Source organism: Rhipicephalus microplus, unplaced genomic scaffold, assembly GCF_043290135.1.
Source record: "Rhipicephalus microplus isolate Deutch F79 unplaced genomic scaffold, USDA_Rmic scaffold_15, whole genome shotgun sequence".
Lineage (NCBI taxonomy): Eukaryota > Metazoa > Arthropoda > Arachnida > Ixodida > Ixodidae > Rhipicephalus > Rhipicephalus microplus.
Window position 1 is genome coordinate 7,332,341 of NW_027464588.1, and position 27,206 is coordinate 7,359,546.

General features: G+C 43.9%; 1 protein-coding gene across 1 annotated transcript in view; it reads right to left on the minus strand.

Annotated features, from left to right (window-relative positions):
• Positions 1-439: 439 nt before the first annotated feature.
• Positions 440-27,206, minus strand: part of LOC142784748 (tetraspanin-33-like) — a 71,082-nt gene continuing 44,315 nt past the window's right edge. The window contains exon 5 of the mRNA XM_075883248.1: positions 440-675. Coding sequence (XP_075739363.1) covers positions 440-675 — 236 coding nt within the window. The remainder of the gene's footprint in view (positions 676-27,206) is intronic.

Consider the following 27,206-nt stretch of genomic DNA (forward strand, 5'->3'; position numbering starts at 1 on the left):
ACAGGGGTTTATCCCCTCTTCCCCCACCTCGCCCGGTAAAACTGCCGCACTTTAAATAAAGTCCATTCATTCAACTACAAGCAAGAGTTGTGTCAGTTATAGCAACACAATAACTTGTATTTCCAAATGGTAAGTCTTACAACGTTCCTTGCATGGGACATACTAAAACAGTTAAGAGTGTCCATAAATGGACGAAGACAATCGGTGAATCACGTGCTGTGCAGATATTGACGTGCAGACATGAAATGTGCGTACAAAAGTATTGTTTATTCTATCTTAATGAAATGTATCTGCACATAGACAACGTATATGCGATTGCTTTGACTTTATTCCTCGCTCTTGGTTCATTCGACACGCCTCTTATGAAATATAAACATGCATTGTATGGTAAAACTAGCGGCAGGCTATTTAGCCTATTATTTCGGCAAACATAGTGATGCTACGGGCATTCACCTTTCTTTGCCGATTGAAAGGTGTCTTCCGGGTCGAGTCTCTCAATTGCCAGGCTGAGGTGTGGTGCTCTGCTAGAAAAGTCAGCCAACTCGTGGGTGCCTGTATTACCAGCCATTGACTTTGGCTTCTCTCCATCGTCGCTGGCGTTCAGGTTGACTCGGCCGAGCATTTGCCACAGGAGCTGCTCTTCTTCAGATGAGCCGGCATGGTCGTACACGACACCTGTGCACAAAACAATCATAATGATTGTTGGGGCTTCGCATTCAAAGATTACATTATTATCAGAAATGCCGTAGCGAAGAAATTCATTGAATTTTGTCCATCTTGAATGCTTTACCATGCACATATATTGAAGTACAAAGACCTCTACCACTCCGCTCTCATCTGAACGTAGCCGCGATTGCTGGCGTTTCATCTCGCAACCTTCGCGTCAGCACTCAAACACCATAACCACAAGACTACCGAGGTGGATATGAACCGAATAACACTGAAGTTCTTTTGACCAGAAAAAAGAAGGAAGGAGGCTGCAAATAGTTAGTTTAAAAACAAATGATGAACATAATTTGCTTGGAATAAAAGCTCGACTGCCTGCTTAATAAAGTAGGCGATCGCATCTTATATAATAACAGCGCAATGCAAAACTCAAAAAAAGAAAAACATTTTGGGGTGTTGCTCTTGCATTATGTATTCTCCAGGGCCCTATTCATTTTAATGTAAGCAGAAAAGTTATTGCAATGAAAAAATGCTAGTTGATTTTTACAATATATAGACATAAATAAAGGACAGGTCTTTGTCTTATTTGAGGTGTCAGGCTAAACTTAAATATTTTTCAACAGACCTGGGCTCCCTCCTAAAAACAAACCCAAAAAAATTCTGGCGTGAAATATCCCGCAATCGGAATGCTAATCACATTACCTTACATGATGAGAATCACGAACCTCTTTCTAACAGCCAGTGTTGTTCTGCTTTTAACTCTTTTTTTGCCTCAATGTTTACTCGGGAAGATCAATCCAAATTACCTAACGTGCCCGATTATGATTACCAGTACATGAAACCTATCGAAATTACAGCTAAAGGTATAGAATGTCAGATAACTAAGCTGAAGCTGTCTAGCTCCACTGGGGCTGATAATATAAACTCAAAAGTACTAAAAAACACAATTTCCATTACCAGTAACATTCTGTGCAATATTTTTCAACAATCTTTAGAGTCCGGGCAGATACCTGACGACTGGAAAGTTGCAAAAGTTACCCCATTGTTCAAGTCTGGAGACCAACACCTTCCCCAAAATTACCGTCCAATCTCACTTACATCAATTTGCTGCAAGCTATTAGAACACATTATCGCTTCGCACATTTAGGACCATCTTGAGTCTAACCAGTTCTTTTTCCGCAATCAACATGGGTTTAGGAAAGGTTGGTCATGCGAGACACAACTGCTAGAATTCACGAATGACCTTCACTCGAACATGAATAATAACCTCCAAATAGACTGCATTTTTCTTGACTTTTCGAAAGCGTTTGACCGTGTGCCCCACTGCCGCCTAATCTCAAAGCTATCTGCTCTTCAATTAGACTCGCTAACCTTATCATGGGTTCGAAATTTTCTTTCTCTCCGGAAACAGTTCACTGTCATCAATAACGATTCGTCGTCAATATGCGATGTAACTTCCGGGGTGCCACAGGGCAGCGTGCTCGCCCCGCTGCTATTTTTTATATTTATAAACGACTTGCCTGATGGCGGTACATCATTCATACGAATATTTGCCGATGACTGCATAATCTACCACCCTATCAAAAATGTTAACGATCATTATGCACTACAGAAAAACCTTGATGTAATTATGAAATGGTGTGAGACGTGGCAAATGGTTCTAAACGCATCAAAATGCAAAACCATCTCATTTAGCCGTAAGCACGACCCCTCCATTTTTTCATACCGTATAAATAATGACCCCCTCTCGCATGTTTCCACATACAAGTATTTGGGCCTACACTTCACACAAAATCTTTCATGGTCCTCTCACATCACTAACATTTGCGCAAATGCCTCGAGATCACTGGGATACCTACGCCGTAACTTACATTCCTCCCCCGCTAACGTCCGAAAACTAGCTTACAAAACTTTTGTTCGACCTCAACTTGAATTTGCCTCACCAATCTGGTCCCCCCACCAAAATTACTTAACCAACATGATCAAGGCAGTTCAAAATAGGGCAGTCCGATTCATTTCTCGTAATTATAATTTCTGCTGCAGCGTAACACAACTTAAAATGGATTATTCACTTCAATTATTATCCACTCGCCGCAACATTTCTCTTTTATGCCTCTTTCATAAATACGTCAATAGCACTAAAATGACCAGACTTCCAATTGAACGACCCTCCTATTTATCAACTAGACTACACAACCGGCTTAGTTTCTCGCGCATGTACGGCAAAACGAACTCTTTTAACGCATCCGCTTTGCCTCGTGCCATCACGTTGTGGAATGATCTTCCCGATAACTTGGTATCTGACACTAACCCTGTTTCCTTCCGCAACAAATTGGTCTTACATTTTGGTTGAGAATTTCATGTTCACAGTTTCGTTCTTGTATGTACATGACATTCATAATGCTGTGCAAAAAGTTTTTTTCTAATCCGCTTATTGTCCCCTTATTTTTTGTGCTTTATTTTTGTTTGCTTAGGACGAACTGTTTACACTTCCTATAAGTGCTTTCATGATTTTCCCAGTTTATTATACCACAATCTGTGCCATTTTACTTACACGTATTGTACACTTCCTAACTGCTGCGTGCCATGAACTGCATCTTTCTAGTTTTTTGGTAACGATGTATGTTGTCAATTTATACTTACTTATTTCTTGTTTATTTGTTACTCATGTCTTGAGCTTACGTTTTGGCACCTTTCGCCCTTTTACTTGTTGTACATGTCTTTGTTAGCCCCCCTTACTCAATGCCCTAACCAAGGGCCTGTAAGGTACCTGTAAATAAATAAAAAAAATAAAATAAATAAAAATAAAATGTGTTACGCACAATAAATTCCCATTTCTGCATCTCCTCGAGCTATTTTGAGTAATGAAAACGGGAAGGACTCATAAGAACGCTTTCATAATTTTGCAATAGTTTAGCTATTGCTTTGCGAAAGTTGTAGACTCCTCTCTGCTTACAGATGAACTACCTATTCTTTAACACAATTTAAACTTTCAGTTATTGCTTTGCGAGCTAGTTTTGTGCTTCCCGGTGACTTTGTACGATATGTCTTTTCTGGTTTTGTTGTATATACGCCTGAATGGAAGTAAATATGCCGTATGTGTTTGTGTCGATATTGTGGTAATTCACTTAACAAGCTGGAAAAACCTGTTAATTGTATTAGATTAACGGCCATCATGATTTCACTGCGTTGAACAACAGTCGATGCAGGCCACGCTGATTTCTCGTGAATGTCCGGATGTAGTGGATAAAGCAAATGCGTAAACAGGTGGTTGGGTGCTGGTTCTGTCGTTTCGAGAAGTGGGCTCGTGTTCCTAATTATTCTTCAATCCTTGAAGAAAACATGGCAACTTGACCAAACGTCCGCACGAGCACACCAACCCTGTTTACGGATTTTTTCAAATATCAAGCTACATTCAAGTGAGTAGCGTGGCAGACTACATAATTAGCTACTGGTATTGCTCGCACTCGCATAGAAATTCAATCAAGAAGCTTCATTGGGTTACGGCTACAACGCCCCAACCATACTTGACAAAGCAAAGAACAACGTATCTTTCAGATTTTCGGCGCCAAATGAGAATATGAATGTATTTAAAACAGACGACACATGAATAAACATACCAGAAATTTGTAACCCATTGGTGCAGATATAGCAAAATATCCATAGCAAGACACTGTTGTTTGCGCCTCAAAAAAAGCGATGCAAAATCGAGAGCAAATGACACCTTAACAACTGTAACGTCAACTCTTTTACTGAAAAAGTGCATTTGACTACCAAAATACGAAGCTCCGAGTCAAAATGTTAGAGGTGACTAAAGAGAACACGTTATGGCTGCTTTTTTCTTGTCTCAAAAGGTTGAATTATGGAAATGTTTTCATTAAAAGCATACACAAGAATATGTTCTTTCAATGAGATTTTCATCAATGAAGACGTTTAGAGATTATGGCGTGTTCGAACATTATATACCGTTCTTTTTTCGTGCCATAAGGTTTTCTTTTTGTTTATGCGTGCAAGAAGCTCAAATCAAAGGCCATTCATGGATATGTTAGCCCGGTTTCTAGGATAGTGTTTTTAGTAGGTTTTATGTATGTGTTTCTTCTATGGCTTGCTAAGGGCAATAGTTTTTGCCTACTTTACGCTTATTTTACCCACTGTACAGTTTACCCTGTGTACGCGATCACGTGGCCAGACTTTTCGAAATATGTTTCGTCCCTTCTGCGATGCCGACATTGACCAAGCAGTGGTAGAATGGCCCCGCATACGGGTCCACAATTGGCCCAAATCAAAATTTATGCCAAAACTACCATCTAGTGGAAGAATAAACAGGATCGCCACAAAAATATTGAAGATAGACTTCCCCAGGCAGTGAACCGGCAAATGTAGTGACAATTTACTCTTTCGACGTGCCAATGTAAGACTTTCTCTGTCGCCTAAAATGTTTACATTTCACACTCTGTGCCTCAGAGAGGATCGAGGCGTGGGTAGTATATCCGTTTGTTTGCCTGTTCCTCAGTTATATTTCAGCACTTGAAACATGGAGTAAATAAAGGACGCCTGACGGCTGCCCAGTCTTTGCTTTAGCTTTAGAACTCTCAGCCTAGCGGCAACACATGCTGCAGACCGCTTGCTAGAGCAAATACGCCGCCCCGTCTCAACTCGTTCTAGGAAAGCCTACAGGGTAATGTTGAAACATCGCAGCCATCATCGTGCCTCACGTGCTTCACTTGAAAGGAGTTGCAAAAAAAAGTGAACCCATCGGCTCGGGTTTTGGATTGAAATTCGTTTGTTATGGCTTGCGTGTTATGATTTACATTATGGTACTTTATTCAGTTTTTTTTCTTTTCAGTGTATCACTGAGGAAGCATTCGATAAATTTCGAACACACTTCCTTTAAAATACAGCATATCGCTACCAGCTGCCTACACGTATACTAGAAAGCATACAGTCAATTGTACATGCTTTTGTTTTAACATCCAATTTTTTTTATGAAAGCACCGTGAGTCGAAAGAACTGAGGTGCGCAGATTGATTATTAGTATATACGGTTGGTCAACGTTAGTCATATGTTATTCGAAGCATGTCTTTCTTTGTTTTAGCTTTAGGCTATAAACGCGGCATGATCGATTTTGTTGCTCTATAGGCGAATAAAGGAATATTTTTTTCTGTTTTTCTCTTTAAAAGAAGCAATCATCGAATAAAATTAGCTTAAAAAAGTTTTCACGATAGCCCTTAAAATAACATGGCTGTGTAAGTATTTAGAGATTCGTTCGTTTTCTGCAAGGATAGCCTATGCAGTATTTAGCACTTTGAACAGAAAAACCAATATTGGAAAACGTCGCTGAAGTATTCGTCGACGAAAAAATCAAGTTTCGCATTTAAAGCACACAGAAAGCAGTCCAAAATCCAACGAAAATCTTTCTCTTTCTCCATTCGTTGGGATTTTGTCAGTATCATTCTTCCTGCTTGAAGTTTGTGATATCGTTTTTTTAAAAAACTTTCTAATTTTATTCGACATTGCTCTACATTTCGTATCTATTGTGTGACTATCTCTCCTTTGAATGTGGCTCTTAACATGTACCAATTAGCCTGCTTTTTCCGCCGAATTTATTATACAATTAACAAAACAAACAGGGATAGGTGCCCGTCCGAGTCTCTTTCGTCAGTTTTCAAGAATGTTTGCTGCAAATAGTTGATCGTTGGGTACCGACTAGCTCGAACACTCACTTTGTTATTAGACACGACAAAGTGTCCAAGCACCTAAAACCAACATCATTCTTTGCATCATTTCGCTGTGCTGACATTATGGCATGCTAAACGTTTCAGTGTTAGCGAAAACTTGAACGTAAATCTTCCCGTTGGCTAATATTTTATTAAGAAAAGACTAGTCAATGCAGTCAAGACAAATAGACAATAGTCAAAAGAAATAATAAAAAGTAGCCAAGCTACTTTCTTTCAATGGGTGAAGATGTGATTCCGCGTACAGGTAGCAATACCAGTGGCAGTCCAGTCGTGAATTATGCCCCAATAAAATATTTTGTAGCAATATTCCCCATAGTAAATAGAGCTTGGCTGCTGACCGGAAGGTCGCGAGTTCTATGTTGGCCACAAGGGTCGCATTTTGAAGGAGGTGAAATGGTAGAGGCCCGCGTACTCTGCGGTGTAGTGCACGTTGGAGAACACCAGATGGCCAAAATTTCCATATTCCTCCACTACGGCACCTTTCATAATGATATCAAGAATCTGAGAGGTTATTATACTACATATTATCATTCTGGCTCTCGTTTATACCATGATCTTGCAGCTTCATTAGCCCTGCCTTACCCTTCCATACATTCTTATTATCAGTATATACGAACTTTTGAAATATAAAACAAAGTCTCAAGTTTTCTGCAGCGTGTTTTAGTAGTTAGCAAAGATATAAAAAGGTGGACGTTTTGTTGCACAAAAATGCGTGACGGTGTAAATAGTCGTCAGGCGCCTTTAAACAAAATACAAATCATACCTATCTAAAAGAAAAAAAAGTAAGGTATTCTAGACAAAATACATTAAAAAATGTAAGAAAAACACATACAGCAGTATAACCCAGTTCAAGGCAACTAAAAGCAAAAGAATCATATATCTTTGCGAGCGGCAGCAACGAAATGAGGATTCAATACGTGATGACTGCATTGATATTATATTTGTGTTCTACTAGCCACTCTGAGGCAAAAAATGGAAATATAAAAGAGATTATGCTAATCATTTTGCACTCTTTGCCTGTGCCTGCCGGTATGAAATAAAGTGGCGGTATCGTTGATCATCTCCCCCCTCTCCTCTTTGCTTCGTCTAGGTCTGGCGCTTCTCATTAAGCTACGGTGTCTTTAAGGCACAAGAAATAGAGCGAAGAGAGTACAAAATATTGGAATTGGCATGCAAAAAGGCCAGGCCTGCACGAAACGTGCAGGTTTACAAGTAGATGCAAATGAACGTTTCGACTCTCCCAATTATCGCCGTAATCCCTCATCAAGCAGGCTTAAGCGACGTATCAGTGATGTCAGCTTAAGATCAACGCCTATTTGTTGTTATAAGCAAGCAGTTGCGTGTTTGCTTTCCACAGCTGAATAATAGTGCCCTGTGATGACAAAGTTCTATTTATGGGCAGAGAAAAAGGTTTGTGGGTGTTGCAGTTTCACAGGCACAAACACTTCAACCTCACAAGGGTAAAAAAAAAGGAAAGAGAGAGCTGTTATAACCCATGCTTTAAGGTTTTCTACCTCGGGAAGAGCAATGCAGCGTTAAACTTCACTTCTAAGCAAAAAACAGTAGAGTTTGCTGTTCTTAAATAAGGAAACACATGAGACTTCTGCGCATAGCCGTGTGGGTTATTAGAGTAAGCTTCAAACCATTGCAAGATGGCGTCATTGTACGTGTGGGATGTTGTTACAAGTCTTCATGCAATCCTGATAAAAAGGTTGTGCAGAGGGACACCATAGATATACTGTGTTATGTTTCAATCCGAAGCAAATACTCTTGTTGTGACTAATTGTGGCATTCCGAACGAAGACGCAGTATGTATGTATGTATGTATGTATGTATGTATGTATGTATGTATGTATGTATGTATGTATGTATGTATGTATGTATGTATGTATGTATGTATGTATGTATGTATGTATGTATGTAGTATGTATGTATGTATGTATGTATAAATGAATGAATGAATGAATGAATGAATGTACATTGTTTACGTCTTATATACCGTAATTAACAGAAGTTTCTTGACAGTCACAATATGAAACAGTAAATGTTCAATTGTGACAACATGGGAAATTCAACAAAGTTACATTTTTGAGATTATACCTGGGGAGCGCAGAATCAGTGGTATTAATTCCCCATATAAGGTGGCTCGCACATGACATGAAGAAATGCAAGCCGTCTCGATTCTGTTTTCAAGGATAGGCGTTGCATGTCATTTTCGGTGCCTGGACGTCGCCTCTGCCTAACTCTGTTAAACAGACCTCCCGTAAGATGACGAGACTACATTCATGGCAACTCCGGCCTCTATATTGACGACGTCGAGGAAATTCTGCGCTTTTTTCTTGGCTTTGGTTATTGTTTTCTCCCACGAAGGCAGACTGTGCGGCGTGTAAAGTCTGTGGTGCAGCAGGAAATATCAACCATCTAATATGAAATATCCTTGACTTGCACTGATAGGCATCACCTAGCAAGCAGGGTGTTAAAGCTACACCACACCAAGCTGATTAAAGATGAAACCTCGGCATTTCGAAGACTTAAAGGTAAAAAGTACACGCACGGTATCTTGCCACATTGAACCTAGCCGACTCTTCATGGATACTTGAGCCCGACGTATGACGTGCGATGCGCACTGGCACAAGAAGTCTCACGACGCCACGAAGATGGCAATTGCTATCCCGTAACGCCCACACACAGTGACTCCTCTCCAAAACGTGGGAGGCCAAGATTTCCAATGGAGTCCTCTACAGGCATTGAAATACCACTCGTCGCCAGAAAAGTGGCCACGCCCAGAGGATTCCTGCAATAAGGGACCCTCCCAGCTAGGGTGACCCAGAACTCACGAGCTCGGAAGACTGTTTCGAGATATCAAACCTTCACTTTATAAAATCTTTTTCGCTCCTACAAAGTGCTTTGTCTCTGAGCAGTGGACTCTTTTGCTCACGAACACACCTAAAATAACTCAAAATTGTACGCATTTCAAGGGTCATGTTTCATTGCTGTCCTAGTGTTTCATTACAAAACCTTGAATAGTCTGTGGCAGTCCAAGTGAAGAGGCATTCGTTGGTTACTTGGTGGTATTCAGCAACAATGTATTGTGTGATGTAATGGGTGATTTTGTTAATGTTGGTTGATATATCTGCCCTTTTCATTTCTTGAAATGTCAGTCGTAAACTCAATCAACTGCTCTCTGAACTTACCATATTTTGTGTACATCAGACTGAATTAGACGATATGCAAGACGACGCCTCTCGCAAGGACTGTTTGTTGTCGGTTATTTCTTGATTGGAGAACAGAGAACAAGCAAGCAGTACATTACTGGCCAGCCTTCGCGCTTCGTTGCGCTGGTAATCTTCATTGTGCAACGTAAACCTAAAGGCCAATATATATATGACAAAACACTTGTCTTCAGCAGAACTGTTCTCAAAAGACATCCATCACAATCTGTTATTTACACATGTGCACTTGACATCTTCTACGGGAAGAAAATTCTGACGTAGTAGTTTGTGAACACTCAAACAAAGCATGACAACGCATGAAAAACCGTGAACATGCCATAAATTTTTTCTCTACAAGGCAGCTAAATAAAGTTCAGTTAAATTGAAGCGGCGCCTAGACTTTTGCGCTGCGCCTTGTTTTTGGATCGATACCGCAACCCTTATACCCAGTGCTGTACTTACGACGCTTTCCAATGTTTAAAGATGCTAGAAAAGTTTAATGCATCCTGTATAGTTTTTAGTGTTTCTTTTTTTCGGAATGCAATTATTCTGTATAGGATGTCACTTTCAGTCCTACTCTGTGACGCGAAATGTGGCAAACAGATATTGTATTTCGCAGTTCTCGTTTCTCTTGAATGCGATGTTTTCAAAACACTGTTACGAAGTGTTCGCTAAAGCCATACGGTGGGTACACCATCACCTTGAAATGGATATATTTTTAGGTGCAAGTTGTGGCCGTAAAACACCTGAAATATTTCTAAAGTTCAGCAAGCTCTATATTTTCGCGGGTGTCTCAGGCTCTTAGAATTCCACGTTCTGCGCACCTACGCCTTGGTTCAGCCTCTACAAATCTTGTTTTCCTAGTGCAGCAACGCCATCAAAAAGAACACGCGGAGGAAATCTGGTCGCTTCGGCTTAACAGCCAGCCTGTATTTTTAGTTCATAACGGAGTACTGTAGCAGCTGTTGTAGACATCGCGAAAACGCGGAATCCTTTCATCGACCGTGTAAGACGCAGTACCGTGTCTGCGTAACAACACTGGTTCAGAACGAGATAGAATCCGCAAGCAATGCACCACAGCACCTTTTTCACACTCCGGAATGAACTTTCATTTCCGTAAGCTCTTTATTCACTTTCGGTATACTTGTTGACGCCTACACAACTGTATACTTGTTGTGTAGGTGTCACGATTAAAATACGTAATTGTCGGAACACAGATCGGTTGAAATAAGGGTGGATCGCGTCGAAATATGTGCCTTAAAATCGTTACTTGTAGCGGTAATACTTGAGCTATTAGGTGCATAATTATAGTAGAAAATCTTTATTATTTTATGGCTGAAACAGTTGGTGCACACGAAAACATATGTAACATCGTTTTGTGCTTGTCTCTGTTGTTGCATGCTTAAAGCCTCGAAACAGTGAACTATTGTTCGTATTAAGAAAGCATATGCTTCCAGGTTTAGACCAGTAAAAGGTCACGCATGGCATACTATTTTTCGGTGTACGCTGTAGCATACCAGGCTCAGAATTTCGCAGTACTTACTGGCCTATGTATAAAGTTGCACAGCGAGCAGGTGTGATTTTTCTGTTGATATTTTCTATGATGATGATGTGTGCTACTGAGGACGAATTATTGCTGTACGTTAAGCTACTTCACCTTGGGTCTTTATCATGATCGCTCTTTTCATCAAAGTCCCTTTGTTTTCAAGTGGAAGTATGTGGCCTTGTTCAAGGGTAATGAACATTGAAATGGGGATAATTTTGTTTTTATAAAACGCACCGCACACAGAGACCATAACAGCACTGTTTAAGGGTAATGGACATTGAAATGGGGATAATTTTGTTTCTAAAAAACGCACCGCACACAGAGAACGTAACAGCACTACTGGAAAACAATTTTCAAAAAAACAAACTGCCTCGGCGTGACATGAGTTGTCTCCATAAAAACACTTGTACACTTTCCACATCCTCTAATAAATGCTGTAGAGAATGCATCACCTAATGTGTCAGGTTGCATGCGCCAGTCTCGTAAGCATCTTTATTCTGTATTGGAAACGCATCAGCAAGCTATACTTTTGCTGAATTTGATGCAATTGTTAAAGTGTTTTTATTTAGTACTGCTGCTGATCTTCAGGCACGTTTTCATGTTACGGAAATAAGACTCTCGACGTGCAGCTCCTCCCATTTTCCTGGCAGTGACGTTCATGGCGAAGATTGATTACCCGGCATTTCCAAAAGAAGTGAACTTCGTGTTCGCATAAAAGCTAAATGCGGTCAATACTTACTCGTATATACTTACGTTGAGCTAAGTCTCAGACCAAGCCACAATTCGAATAACAATAAGAAAGACGGTGAGCACTTGAAACAGATATTTTTACATATGTGATGCTGCCCAGAAGTGTTTTTTTATTTTGTTTGTTTTTCACCAGCAGTTGTAGGCTTAGTATGGGCTCGATAAAAATGATTGTTTAAATGCATGCCACGCACCAACCACTTTTTTTTTGATAGACGCAAGGCAAAACTTAGGTATCGTCCACTTGCTCTCTTTTTCTTGAATAGACCTATGAGTCTTCACAAATATTGCATGACGTTTGCGTGCCTTCGATATGCTGCGGACAGCTGCCCATTTATCCTAATTTGTGAGGTTACTCAGCATTCCAAGCAAGGCGCACTCCACTGCCTCCACAGCAGCCATTTCTTAAATAACAACATGAACCGACTCGGTCGGCGTGCAGTATGAGTGTGTTCGGGCAATGCGCCACAGATCTGAATTCCGTGCTTGTGAGATATTGTCTACAGATAACACAAGCGATGCGAGGCATATGCAAAAAAATTACTAGCTAGACAGAAAGCAATGGCGGGTTTTCTGTGACTAACTTAGCCACTGAAAACAGCTGCAAAGAGCACAAAGAATTTTTCCTAGCTCAAACGCCCCGCCAACCCAACTTCATCCCGTCAGCTCAGTTGCTCTAACCTGTGAAGACAGTGTGTACGTCGTCGTGGTGGCGCTCCGCTCTCAGGTAAGTACAGTAGTGCCACGGCCAATTTTGCTTTGTGCAGCACAACATGTTTAAACGACGATAAAATCACTTAAGCGGACGAACCATTTTTGATCGAGGAGTATCTTGAAGCTGTTTAATTGGTAAACAAGGCGTCATCTTTTAGTTCTGACTTGATCTTCATATCGATATGCTATCATTTGACATGGCTCACAAGACAACGAAACATCAAAAGACTTAACGGCACGAGCGCTCGTGTGACGTTTTCTGTGCCACACTCACGGAAAAAAACTTTATTTCTGTGTGGTCGCAGATAACTAGCCTTCAATATTAGTTCAATAATGAGTGAGATAGATTAGTTTAATTGTGAGCATCAAGTAATCAACAAAACAGCGAGTTGGGTTCTCAGCTTTTTAGCTTTTTAAAAATGAAATTGGACCAACCATTCTAACTCTCCCTTTTATTAGTACTTCTAGTTCAGAACGAAATAACCTACCTCAATCATTATTTAACTCGTATTGAAGGCCAACGATCTGCGACACACAGAAACAAAGTTTTTCCGTGCGTGTGGCAGGTAGTCATACTTAAACATGCAACACTTAACTACACCCCAGCACGGTTAAAGGTGATAAATTCTGATACAGGTGCCATTTTCTACTAATTCCTTTTCAGTAAATGCAACAAGATGCCCTATAAAGAGGCCCAACATGAACATCTATGACTTCTCTTTCATTTTTTTCCTCAGCGTTGTAACTACTCTAGCAGCAGAGAAGAATAAAAACTTCTTGCTTTCACCTATCTTGCTTTACAGCCGGCATGTGAAGTTGTTCGTAGTAAGAAGTGTAGGACCGATAATAAATCTAGTGAATTTTTTGGTTCTAACTCTTTTGTTTAGCACAATTTCATTTTATTTAGTATAAAATCTAACGAAATATATCATTCCGCTTCGCCGCATTGCTCCCCTTTCCGGTAATTCTAAGCAAGAGAGGCCTACTAAGAAAACCGGTGACGCGTTCGTTCACTTAGTGCGCTAAATTGATAGGCGCCTGCTAGCACGCCTAAATAGGACACACCACCAGCCCTTTTTAAGGCGCCTAGTGGGATTTCGCAGTACCCAGACTTCGTCCTACGTCTGAGGACTTTCTACCACGATTAACGAGCGCTGCTTCTATGTACCCTCAGTGGCGTCTGGTCTATTAGCTGGCGCTAATGACTTGGTCGACGAGCCCGGTAAATACGTTTTTGGCCAGTGGTAACATTTTGCAGCATTATATTCCGCAATAAAACAAAATTGGAGTATAGTCAAATGCCTCCGAGATGTTTGTCTTTTTCTTTGAAAACCCGCCGCTCGCTTCTCAAAGGCCAAAAATGCATTTTGAAAGAACTGCGCGCAGCGGCCAAAACCACAGGACTTGAGCAACTTGAAAGACTGTGCGACAGTAACGTACTGCGTGCCAAAAACGTAGAAAGAAAAAAACATATACTTCGAGCCATGAAATGAAATCCCGGTTAAGGCAAGAATTTCAGGGTTTCTGGACGCGGGCATCATCAGACCATTCACATCGTCGTCTGCTTCAACAATTACGATCGTGCCTAAATAAGATGAATTACTTCACTTATGCGCGGATTGCAAGCTTATCAACCGCCAGACCGACCAGTTCCCGTTTCATATGCGAAAAATAGACGAAATCATCGATGAACCAGTGGATGCGACTAGTCCTCTATATTTGATTTGAGGAAAGGATACCGGTAAGTACGCTTGACGGAATACACGAAAAAGTTCACGGTGTTTGTTACACCATTTGACCTGTTCGAATACAACCGACTTCCGTTCGGGTGGAAGAACTGCGGTACATTGTTTTGAGAATATGATGAACAGTGTACTCGGAGACTTTAATAGAAAGCTTTGTGATGTGTACGTTGACAATACCGTAGTGTATTCAAGGACAAGAGACGACCATATATCTTACTTTTCAGCAGTATTGCAAGCACTCAGTGATGCAAGACTAAAATCAGCGAAGAAAACTGAGTTCTTTTGTCAAACAGTGGTATTTTCAGACAGGCGCCAAACAGAGAGTAGATGACAAAACGAAGAGTACCAAAGAATAAAGCATGCAGCGAATTAGATCTGATGCGGAGCCCCACGACGTTTCTTCAATTCCTGTGGTTATAGGACTTGCAGGGCACTTCCGAGCATTTGTAACAGACTAGGCCAAGAAGACCAATTGCCTCGTAACCTTGACATAAAAAGGTGTTCCGTTCTTGCGGACGGATAAATGTGAAATTATCTTTGTAAAGCTAAAGGCCACCATTTCCTGTGACCCTGTATTGACGTTTCAGATTTTACCTTAGTATTCAAACTCTAAATCGATGCTTCCCATCAAGGAACTGGGGCTGTTTTTAGATGCGGAAGCATCTTATACTCGCGCCTTGTAGTGCGCCGTCCGCACCGCTTCTCCTTCGAGAACATTCGACAGCTGACAGCGCATGCGCCATCGCGCCGTCGCCATCTGTGCCGCGCGCGCGCTTCTCCTTCGAGAACATTCGACAGCTGACAGCGCATGCGCCGTCGCGCCGCTGTATATATACTCAAGGTCGGCGCTCGCTCAGTTGCCACTCGTCGGTTGGTTTGTACGGCGCGTCGACGTCCAAGGTCGCGGTGAAATGAATTCCAACGAATCCACAAACACAATGATCGACGTCCCTTCAACCAGCGCCGCCCTTTCGCATACGTGTGTACGTGTTCACTCATTTAACACCCCCTCCTACAACCACGTTAACCAATTTAGCCATCGACCCAAGTAAGTCGCACTTTAACACCCCGTTCACCAATTATATGCTCCGCATCCTCCTCAGTGTTCCCCCGAGTGAAGCTGCGGGCAATTTTTTTTTTTACCAAAGAAATGACAAAGAGGATATGACTCGACAAGTACAAGGGATCAGATATTTTTTAGATACGTTTACCGAAACCCAAATTAATATTACATCAAAGAAAAAGAACTAGTGGTTGCTAAGGCCTTGAGTTATTTTAGAGCATACTTGAAAGGGAGATGTTTTATTTAAACTGTTCACCGACAGCCCGACCTTCACCTATCGGCGGCTTCTCGCACAGCCAAAGGGGAGAATTGCGCGTTAGATAAGCGAAATTCAACAGCACAAGTTCGATGTAGCTCATCGTCCGGGACAAAGTCACCAAGATGCGGATGCAATATCCAGAACACACATTCCCCAAGACAAGACAGTTGAGCACGTAAACTTGGCAAGGCTGTGGGAAGGAACTACTGAATTGATATTTAGAAATGGAATAGTACATGTAGCTGATGCCGAAGTGGAAACCATTCTGAGGCTCTACTACAATAGCCCGAAATCTGGAGGGCACGATGAATTTCGAAGAACGTACAGGAAGCTAACTGCAAGGTTCACGTGGACGAACATGAAGGCGGGTATTACATTAAAACGTGCCACGAATGCCGGGTCTTCAAAGAAAGTTTTGTCCACAATAAACGATAACGCCGAAACACTCTGAGGTACCTCTGGAGGTACTGCACCTCGACTTTGCCGAAATGAAGAAGGTAAGGACATGCTAAAAATGCAAGCATCTCTGGTTGTCAAGGAGTGCACGCGCCATGTTGCTGCTAAGGCAGGCAGAGAAGATACGAATGCAGTAATTTCATATCTCAAACGGGAAATCTTCAAAGACGTTAGATGGAAGCCGACAGATGGAAACAACGGAAAAGAGAAGTCCCCCTATTGAAACGTCGTCCAGCTTGTCTGAGGCAGCTCCACTGTTAACCCTGATTATCTCAAAGATGGTAATAAAATTCTTGCCGAGAACAGACCGGCTTTCCAAAGTCCTAAGCTTCGACAATGTGCAGAAAAGAAAAGGGCATAAAATTACGCTTTGCAGTCCAACATCAACCTGAAGACAAATTCTTGGCTTTCGGAAAATCAAGTTGGCTGCCCCCTGATATTGAGCAGGGTTTAGTGGACAATGTTTTCCTCCAAATACAACATATGGTGGCAGAGTGGAACCAACGATATAGCCCCCCGCAGGGGCGCCTGCGCAAGTAGGCGTTTGGTGTGTAGCGACACCACGGACCCGAGCTAACGGGAGGGGGGGTTTCGGCCCCCTCCCACGCCTAGCCGCACGTGGCTTTGCCGTGTTCGGGGAAAAGGGGATCCTGGGGGTTGAGCCGACGCTGGGTGATTGGACCTTTAAGGCCCCCAGGAAAAGGCAACATACCCCTTTGGCCCTGGCTTCACGTAGACAGGCACCCCCGGATTGACCCGCCTGGGTCAATCCGGGGGTGTTTGTCGGCAGTCGCCTTTTCCTGTCTCCCCCTCACATCTTCGTCTTTTCTCTTACTTCAAATCTTTCCTGTCCTCTACTCTTTTCCATTGACTTCCGTGTTTCCTGGCGGCAAGGGTTAACCCTGTGTGGCTATCCTACCTTGGATATGCCATATTCGTTTATAGTGGTGGTGTACAGCTGGCGTTGCAGGTCCTGTGCTTACAGACCCAGCAGCGTCCCCTTGTAGGACTCCATGGTGGGTGACTGGCACCGCTGTGGAAAATAAACCTTTTCCAATGGCTAGTTCCTTCCCCCCACTCCCTGATCGCCCTCAGAAAAGAGGGCGCACCGAAGAAGTATTCCAGTTTTTTGGTCACCAGAGAGTATCCTTTCCCCGATTCCACGTTATCCACGCTGACACACCCGGCAAACCAGTGAGAACAATTTCACCTTTTCTTGTTTCGAAGTCTTTGACAGAAATCTTTGGCCCAGGGTATAAAGCATCGAGAATGACAAGTGGTGACCTCCTGTTGGAGCTCCGCGACCAGAAACAGTATCAAAAATTGTCTAATCTAGTGAAATTTGGAGATAACAAATTAATAGCAACCCCACACCGAACCATGAACACCACCCGTGGCGTTGTTTCAGATGATGACCTGTTACGGCTTACGGAGGCTGAACTCCTGGAGGGTTTCAGCGAACAGAATGTCATCAACGTGAAGTGAATTAGGATAAGGCGTGATGGAAAAGAAGTCCACACTAAGCACTTAATACTTACCTTCAATTCTAGTGTGCTGCCCGACTCCGTTGAGGCTGGGTATATCAAGCTTCGAGTGATGCCATATATACCAAACCCTCTCCGATGTTTCAAATGCTAGCGGTTCAGCCACAGTTCACAGAACTGCCGAGGCCGCCTAATTTGCGCCAAATGCAGTGCTGAAAAACACACATCTGAAGCCTGTGAAAACTCTCTTCACTGTGCGAACTGTAATGGGGAGCATGCCGCATACTCACGGTCATGCCCATGCTGGAAAAAAGAAAAGTAAATTGTCACAATTAAAGTAAAACCAAACATTTTCTTTAAGGAGGCACGAAGGCAGGTGTCCTACTTACAAGAAACCAGCTTTGCCGAAGTGGCGCGTCAGGGGGCAGCGCCACGACGGCCTCGGGCGGCTGCCTGGCACACGCGTAGTGAGCCGGCGGTGACGCCATCCGCACCCTCGGTGGTTGCAGCCAGTGCTGCTCCCCCATCGAAGAAGGACCCACCCATTTCCGGGCTGGGGGCCGCGAAGGCCTTCTCTTTAGAGGCGAGGGCCTCAAAACAACTGCAGCGCTCGCAAGCGCTTGTCCAGTGCCTCGCTAGAGGCAATGGACACAACTCCGAGCGCGAGGGCGCAGCAAGCGCCTAAGGATCGGCGCGACTCCGTCGACCGATCCAAAAAAGAAAAATCTCGTGTCGCGGCCCCTGAAAAGGGTCCGTGAGCTAATTTTCCATCCTTGAGCACACAGCACAAAACACATCTAAAATGGACACGCAGATTTTACAGTGGAATGTGAGAGGACTTCTCCATAACCTCTATGTTATTAGAGAACTCCTTAATAAACATACTCCAAAGGTGCTGTGTGTTCAGAAAACACATCTCAAGTCCACACAAACAAACTTTCTAACGCAATATGCCATCTTTCGCAAAGACCTTGACGACGCTGCCGCCTCGTCGGGTGGTGTCACTATAATAGTTGATAAAGGTGTTGCCTGTAAGCAATTAATCCTCCGAACTTCTCTTGAGGCAGTTGCTGTCCGAACAGTGCTGTTCGGGAAGCTACTAACAATTACTTCTATTTACATTCCTCCGTGCTATCAACTTTCGAAGACAGAATTTCAAAGCTTCATTGATGAACTTCCTCCGCCATATATAGTCGTTAGTGATCTAAATGCACATAATCCTCTATGGGACGACTCCCGTTTGGATGCACGAGGACGCCTAATAGAACACTTTCTGTTTTAGTCAGGTGCATGTTTACTTAACAAAAAAGAATCAACATATTATAGCACTACAAACAACACATACTCTTCTATAGACCTGAGTATTGTCTCGAGTACACTAATTCATTATATGGAGTGGTTTTTTCTCAAGAACCCCTTTGGGAGTGACCACTTCCCGATAATGTGGAAGCTAACTAAAGAAGATACATGCTTGCCTGACTTTCCTCGTTGGAACACCAAGTCAGCCAACTGGGAACTGTTCCGAGAAAACCCATTTTCAGATGAAAAGGACATTGCTAGATGAGAAGGACATTGCAGCATCGTCATTTTAATATAGACGATGCTGTGGCATACCTAACAGATTTTATTATTGACGGCGCAGTGAAATGTATTAAGCAAACTAACGGAATGACTAATAAGCGTCGCATCCCATGGTGGAATGACGATTGTTGGAAAGCACAAAATAGTCAAAATAATGCTTGGAGATTACTCCGAAGTTACCCAATGGCTGAAAACCTCGTCAATTTCAAACAGGTGCAGTCACAAGCTACAAGAACGCGTCGTCTTGCAAAGAAAGAAAGTTGGAATATGTACATCTCTGGTATCAATTCTTACACCGACGAAACAAAGGTTTGGAATAGGGTAAACAAGTTAATGGGTCGGGAGTCACACCCCCTACCATTGGTAAATAGCCTAGGTGAGCCTAGAGGAGCAGGCGGACTGCCTAGGCGAACACTTTGAATACATCTCAAGTGCATCAAACTATACAAAAACGTTCTTAAAATTCAAAGAACGCGAAGAGCGGCAGCCCCTTAAATGTAAACGTCTGTCCAGTGAGACTTACAACTGTCCATTTACATTGGCTGAACATAAGGCATCTCTTGCGCGCTGCAACAAGTCGGCGCCAGGTGTCGATCGTATAACATACGAAATTGTCAAGTACCTTCACCCCGAAGCACTAAAACACTCCTAACTCTCTTTAATATCATGTGGGCAGCTGGGTATATTCTATTGTCCTGGAAAGAAGCTATAGTCATCCCAGTACTTAAACAAGGCAAAGATCCGTCCTTGGCTTCCTGCTACAGGCCAATAACGCTAACAAGCTGTCTATGCAAACTATATGACAAAATGATAAAGCGGCGCTTAATCCACTTTTTAGAAAGTAACAGTATACTAGACCCCCTTCAGTGTGGTTTCAGAGAGGGGAGGTCGACAACAGACCACCTTGTTCGCATAGAGACATACATCAGAGATGCATTTATTCATAGGCAGTTTGTACTTTCAGTATTCCTAGACTTAGAGAAGGCGTACGACACCACATGGCGATTCGGGATTCTCCGCGATCTTGTCACCATGGGCATCTGTGGGAACATGTTCAACACAATCAAAAGTTGTCTGTCTAACCGAACCTTTCGCGTAAAAGTGGGAAATGCTCTTTCTAGAACTTTTACCCAAGAGACTGGTGTTCCGCAAGGGGGCGTGCTTAGTTGCACACTCTTTCTTGTAAAAATGAACACCCTGCAGTCAGTCATTCCAAGTGCGATGTTTTATTCCGTGTATGTTGGTGATGTGCAGATGAGTTTCAAATCATGCAATATGTCTATCTGCAAACGACAAGTGCAGCTTGGAATGAATAAATTCTCTAAATGGGCGGACGAAAATGGTTCTAAAATAAACACGAAGAAAAGTACTTGCATACTTTTCTCCAACAAACGAGGGGTAATGCCTCTACCAAGTGTTACGATCAAGGGAGACCAACTCTCTGTGAGCAGTGAGCATAAATTCCTGGAACCACTTTATATTCTAAGCTGACGTTTATTTCCCATATTAAATATGTCAAAATGAAATGTTTGAAAGCGATGAACATCCTAAAACTCCTGTCACGTACAACATGGGGTAGTGATCTAAAGTGCCTCTTGGAGTTATACAAAAGCCTTGTCGGGTCGCGCCTTGATTAACGCCAAGTGCATTAAAAATCCTAGACCCCGTTCACCATCTGGGTATCCGACTTGCAACCGCTGCTTTCAGGACATGTCCGATCCAGAGCCTCTATGTAGAGTCGAATCAGTGATCACTTCACCTGCAGCGATCCTATAGCAGTTTCACATATTTTATAAAGGTACGCGCAAACATCAAGCATCCATCTTATTCAACTATAAACGATATGACCGCTGCCACCCTCTTCCATAATCGACCCACAGTGAGAAAGCCGTTCTCTTTGCATGTGAGAAACTTAAGTGAGGAAATGGGTGTTCCGCTGCTAGAACTTTGTCCTACGCCCACAGCGATACTTTTACTGCTATGGCAGTTGCAGCTTATACACTGTGACACCTCATTTGTCGAGATCACTAAACACGCACTATAAGCACATATTAAAATGCATTTCCGAGAACTCCAGTCCAACTACTCATGGTTAGAGTTTTATACCGACGCTTCTAAGTCGCATGCAGGGGTGGCTTATGCAGCCGTCGGACCATCCTTCTCGGAATCCGGTGTGCTGCACCCTGAAAGAAGTATATTTACGGCTGAGGGTTATGCACTATTGTCGGCTGTGAAGCATATACGGAAATCAGACATACAAAAATCTATTATATTTACAGACTCACTAAGCATCGTAAATGCATTAGGATCACCTTTAAGGTTAAGAAATTCGGTAATAATTGAGTTGTATTCCGTCCTATGTACTGCGTACATGTCCAACCAGCATGTCACTATTTGCTGGGTACCTGGCCATAGAAGTATCGAGGGCAACGTGTTAGCTTACCGAATGGCCACGTCAATTATATTGCGGGCTATTAACCCTACTGCTACTGTCCCTGCAACAGACCGAAAACCCTTCCTACGTAAAAAACTGCGACTCCACTGGCAACGATTGTGGGACACAGAAATAAATAATAAGCTTCACTTGATTAAGCCGCAGTTAGGTTACTTGCCCTCCGCTGCGAGAACACGGTGAACTGCTGTCCTATTCTGTCGCCTCAGAATAGGACACACTTCTCGTACCCATAACTTTCTGCTGACTGGCGATGAACCTCCTACTTGTAGTAGACGTGGCGAGAGGCTAACCGTCCTCCACGTCCTCTTGGAGTGTCCGGAAGCTGAAAGAGAAAGAAAGAAATATTTTCCTTTAGCATACCACTATCACCTTCCCTTACATCCGATTATGTTTCTCGGCGAAGAGCCGCTTTTTGATGCAAAATCAATTCTAAGCTTTTTAAAAGATGCAGTATTGAATGTTTTCAGTCCAACACTGAATGTTTTTAGCCCAACAAGTTCATAGCGCATTCTCTGTTCAGAGGATGCCGCTGTGATAGCAGCTTTCAATGAGCCGAGGCCTCCATGCTCTTTTTTAAGGGCTCTGTCGAGGCACTGGTGCTCCATGCCAAGTTTTTATTTCACATACATATCACTTTTAAACCATTTTTATACCTCCATAGCACACAACATTTGTCATTGCCATAATTTTACTATATGTATATTTTTACGCCCCTACAGCGACTGTTTTTCAGGCCCATTTACAGCCACGTCACATCTGTTTTATCCACACTGCACATCGCACAGTTCATTATCATTGCTCTGGCGCTCATTGGCCATATCTGGCCCTTGCGCCAATAAACTCCACTAATCAATCAATCAACGATATAGCCATACAATGAATAGAAGTTTTGATAAGCGTCATCGATCAAAGATCCCTGATGTGCAGCCTGCAAGCATGGTCCTCTTGCGAAAAGGACATGACTCTAAGTCTCATGTTACTGGTCTCTACTTCCGCATCACGACCACGAAGCGACAAGGTGTACTGAACGCGGTATATTACCAGGGACCTCCGCGCAAGGTCGAAAAGGCATATCTATCAAACATATTGTTTTAAGACTACATCGCACTGAAGAAGCAAGAGAGACAGACAGCGAGCAAGACGACGTGATCCTGGGATGTGGGGCACGCTCTTGCTTGCCATTTCGGATTACGCTTGGCGTCGTGCAAATATATTTCAACTATAAACTCGTTTCTCTGTGTGCCCACCCATAACAGTTTGGCGGAGGTGCTGGGTAGCAAAGCACGTCGGAGCTTCGCAGCAGATGCCAAGTTGACGCTTATAACATATCTACCGACAGGAATGATGCGCCAACAGCCATGCCCAACGCATCAACGGCGCCCACCTCACCTACGGTCATTGTGACCACTCCACCCCGCGATCCTTGCAACTTTTGGGACACTGACGGCGAAGACGTCGATGAGTGGCTCCAACTCTACAAGCTCGTTAGTGAAAATTATTGTTGGACTCAACCACGATGCTGGCAAACTTTATCTTTTAATTGACAGGTACGGCCAAGGCTTGGTTCAACAATAACGTAGAAGAGATCACCAGCAGGGACTTTTGTAAGACGAAGTTGCGCGAGTTGTTCGGTCAATCTGCCGGTTGCAAGCAGACCGCTAAGAAAGAACTTTGTACGCGTGGCCAGACACCCATGGAGTCTTATCTGGCCTATATTCAAGATGTCTCGACCCTCTGCCATTAGGTTGATAACACAGTGACCAAAGCCGGCAAGATTGCGCACGTACTCAAGGGCATCGCTGATGATGTCTTAAGCCTCCTTGTATGTAAAGACTGTTCGACAGTCCAAGACGTCATTAAGAAGTACCGACGCTTTCAAGAGGTTAAAGGCCATCGCATCACCGACCACTTCACCCGTCTTCCGAACACCACTGCAGCGTCAACTTGTGAAGACTTCCGTTTTGACACCTAGCGAAATCCAGTCGCTGCTGACATCACGAGGGTCGCTCAACGCGAAGTCGAAGCGATGCCACCAGAACTTGAGAGTCTTGACGCCGAATGATCCACAGCCCACCATATCCCTCATACAGAGCGTTCTGCGCCAAGAGTTCGCAAACTCGGGGCTTCGGACGATCTGTTCTGTGCGCCAATACGATGTCCACCCGCCTAACTTGAACACCCGACAGCACTACCGGCGTCCTGCTCCACGTAACCGAGATTTACACGCATGGAGGACGCCTGACGACTGGCCGATTTGCTTCCGGTGAAACTAGGGGGACACCTTTCACGTGATTGCCGAAACACGTGGACCTCACCCTCATGCACAAGCTGAAACTTCACGAAATTCGACGCAACAGCCCGCCCTTCTGGCCAAGAACCACCGCGCCGTCATGACTCAGCTCATTACGACATGACCGTCACGACCAATGCCCAATACAGCTGCTTGCCTTCACCGCGATGTAGATTCTCGTGGTCTCCTCCGCTGCCACCCCGCTCCCCATCCCCGTCCTTCGACTGACGATTTCCTTCGGGAAACCAACTGGTGCAGCTTCTGGAGGTGACGCTGCTGCTACGACTTGCCCTACAGTTCCTTTCTTGACCCTCCCGACCATCCAGAACTTGAGTCATGTAAAAGTGGATGGTTTTTCTGTTAAAACCCTAGTCTACTCTGACGCCAAAATTTATTAAATGAGCTCGCACTTTCGTGACCGCTTAAAGAAAGTCTTGACTCCGGCCCTTTCACGCATTGCAGCACGCTTTACTACAGCCGGCCAACAAACATCCGTCCTCTTCACTGTTCTCACCAACTGCACCAATGACGTTATCTTCGGTCTAGACTTTTTGTCCGCCAATTAGGCCCTCAATGACTGTTCAGCTGGCACGGTGGAACTTGACTTGCCCTGAAACGCCCAGTCAGCTCCAAGTTCATCTCTGCTCTGCTGAACATGTCCGTTTATCACCGAAACAGTTACGTGCATTGCCGTAACAGCGTCGCCACCCGAACCTGATGGAGACTACGCGCTCACGCCCATTACATCTGTCATTTTGACAGATGTAATGGCTTTTCTGCACACTATTATCCGTTACGGGAAAACCGCATTTGCATCACTTTACTGAACTTTGCTCTGTGTTTGCAAGTGCTTCCATGTAGAACAGCACTCGCCGCGCTGACACCATCTGAGGATTGCGTCATCTCAGCTTTGAACCCCAATGATGTGCGTCACCTCAACTAAACGCAAGTCTGTTTTTCGACGAGAGTCCATCTTCCAATGTGGAAAAAATGATTGCAGTGGACCTTTTGCCGCATCAAACTTTTCATCACGTCCTGGAATCGTACTTGGATGCATTCAACTTCTATGACCGTACGTTAGGTCGAACCAGCTTTGTGAAGCACTGCATTAGCATCGGCGATGCATCTCCGGTACATTGACGGCCGTACCACGTTTTTGCTGCGGAGCGTCAGATCATTCAAAACAAAGCCAACAAGATGCTCCCCAAAGAATTAGTTAAGCCACTTCTATTTCATGGGCTACCCCGTTGTTCTTGGAAAGAAAAAGGACAAACGCTGGTGATTCTGTGTCGACCACCGACATCTAAACTGGATCACTAAAAAAAGACTTCTACCTGCTACCGCACATTGACGACTTCCTTGAATGTTTTCACGGCGCTAAGCATTTTGCCTTCATCGACCTTCCATCACAATACTCTCAAATTGCTGTCGACGCCATGGACCGCGAGAAGACTGGATTGGTAACCGTGATCATCCTTACCAGTTTAAGGTTATGCCGTTCGGATTATGCAATGTTCCAGCCACCTTCGAGCGAATGATGGACACTCTCTTGCGCGGGTTCAAGTGGTCAATTTGTCTGTTACCTCGACGACCTCATTGTATTTTCCCCGACCTTTGAAACACACCTCGACCGCATTTCTTCCATTCTTTCTGTTTTTCATAGCGCACGACTGCAACTGAACACAACGAAGGGCCACTTTGGATGCCAGAAATTAACCATGTTGGGATATTTTGTCGATTCCCCTGGCGTACGTCCTGATCCTGATAAAGTTTGAGCTACGCAAAACTTCCGCGTCCCGAGCAGCACTACGAAAGTCTACAGCATTTGGGGGGTAGGTTAGTGCTTCCGACTTTTTGTAAACAATTTTGCGGACGTCGCCCAACCACTTACGGACTTGATGAAGAAGAATGTTGCATTCTTTTGGCGCGCTGCGCATGCAGGCTTCGGCGTTCTCTAATCACATCGCGTTGCCCACAACACCACCTATTCTGGCCTATTTCAACATGTCCGCCCCAACAGAAGTCCGCACTGATGCCAGCGGTCACGAAAGTGGTACTGTTTGATCTAGCATCAAAGCGGCTGCGCCCGCGTGACGCATAGGCCTGCCGTCTGCACTCGGCGGCCGAGCGGAACTACTCGATCACTGAACGGGAATGCCTTGCTCTAGTTTGGGTTGTTGGCAAATTTCAGCCCTACTTACATCGTCGCTGTTTCACCGACAAAACTGATCACGACGAGCTCTGTGGCTTTCGTCGTTAAAGGATCCCACTGGGCGTCTTGGTCGCTGGGCACTGCGGCTCCAAGAATACTACTGAGTGTGCTATAAATCTGGCCGTTGAAACCATGACGCTGACTGTTTGTCCCGCCATCCACTGGACCTCCCCCCCCCCCCTGAGACTTTCGATGAAGCACCGCCATGTGTGCTCTCTCTCTGTTCTGACCAACATTCGTGTTGAACAGCGTCGAGACCCCTTCTTGCGTGACATTATTGAGAAGCGGAACTCTCTGACGCCCATCCGTCTACTCTACTGTTTGTGCTTAAAAAACGCACCTTATACCGCTACAATGTCAACAAAAATGAGCGCGAACTGCTCCTTGTGGTGCCTTCCCACCTACGTTCGAATGTTATCGCCCAGCTCCATGATGCCCCCACCACCAGTCACCTTGGTCTCTCTTGGACTTACGACTATGTTCAGCATCAATTTTTCTGGCCCAGGCTTTATCGCTCCGTCCGCGGCTACGTCGTAGCATGCGATCAGTGCCAGCGTCAAAAAAAACGCCTATGAATCCTGCCTGACTCCTCCAGTCACTTGATCTTTTTATTGACCCCTTCTTTCGAGTTGGCCTTGACTCCCCAGACCCTTTTCCTGAGTCTACCTCCGGAAACAAATAGATAGCTGTCGCTATGGATCATCCAATCCGGTAAGCCATCACACGGGCTTTGCCAAGCAGCTGTGTCACACATGTTGCCGATTGGTTTCTCTACGATGTCATCGTTCATCATGGTGCTCCATGCCAACTCCCCACAGATCGTGGACGCTATTTTTTCTCCCGAGTTATTGACGACCTGCTTCACTCTTGCAAAACCGAAAATAAATTTGCGACGACCTAACATCCACAAACTAATGGGCTTACCGAACGATTTTACCGGACTTTACCTGATATGCTCTATATGAATGTTCTCCACTGATGACCTATAATCTGGGACGTTGCATTGTCTGTTGTTGTTGCATACAACTACTCACGCCA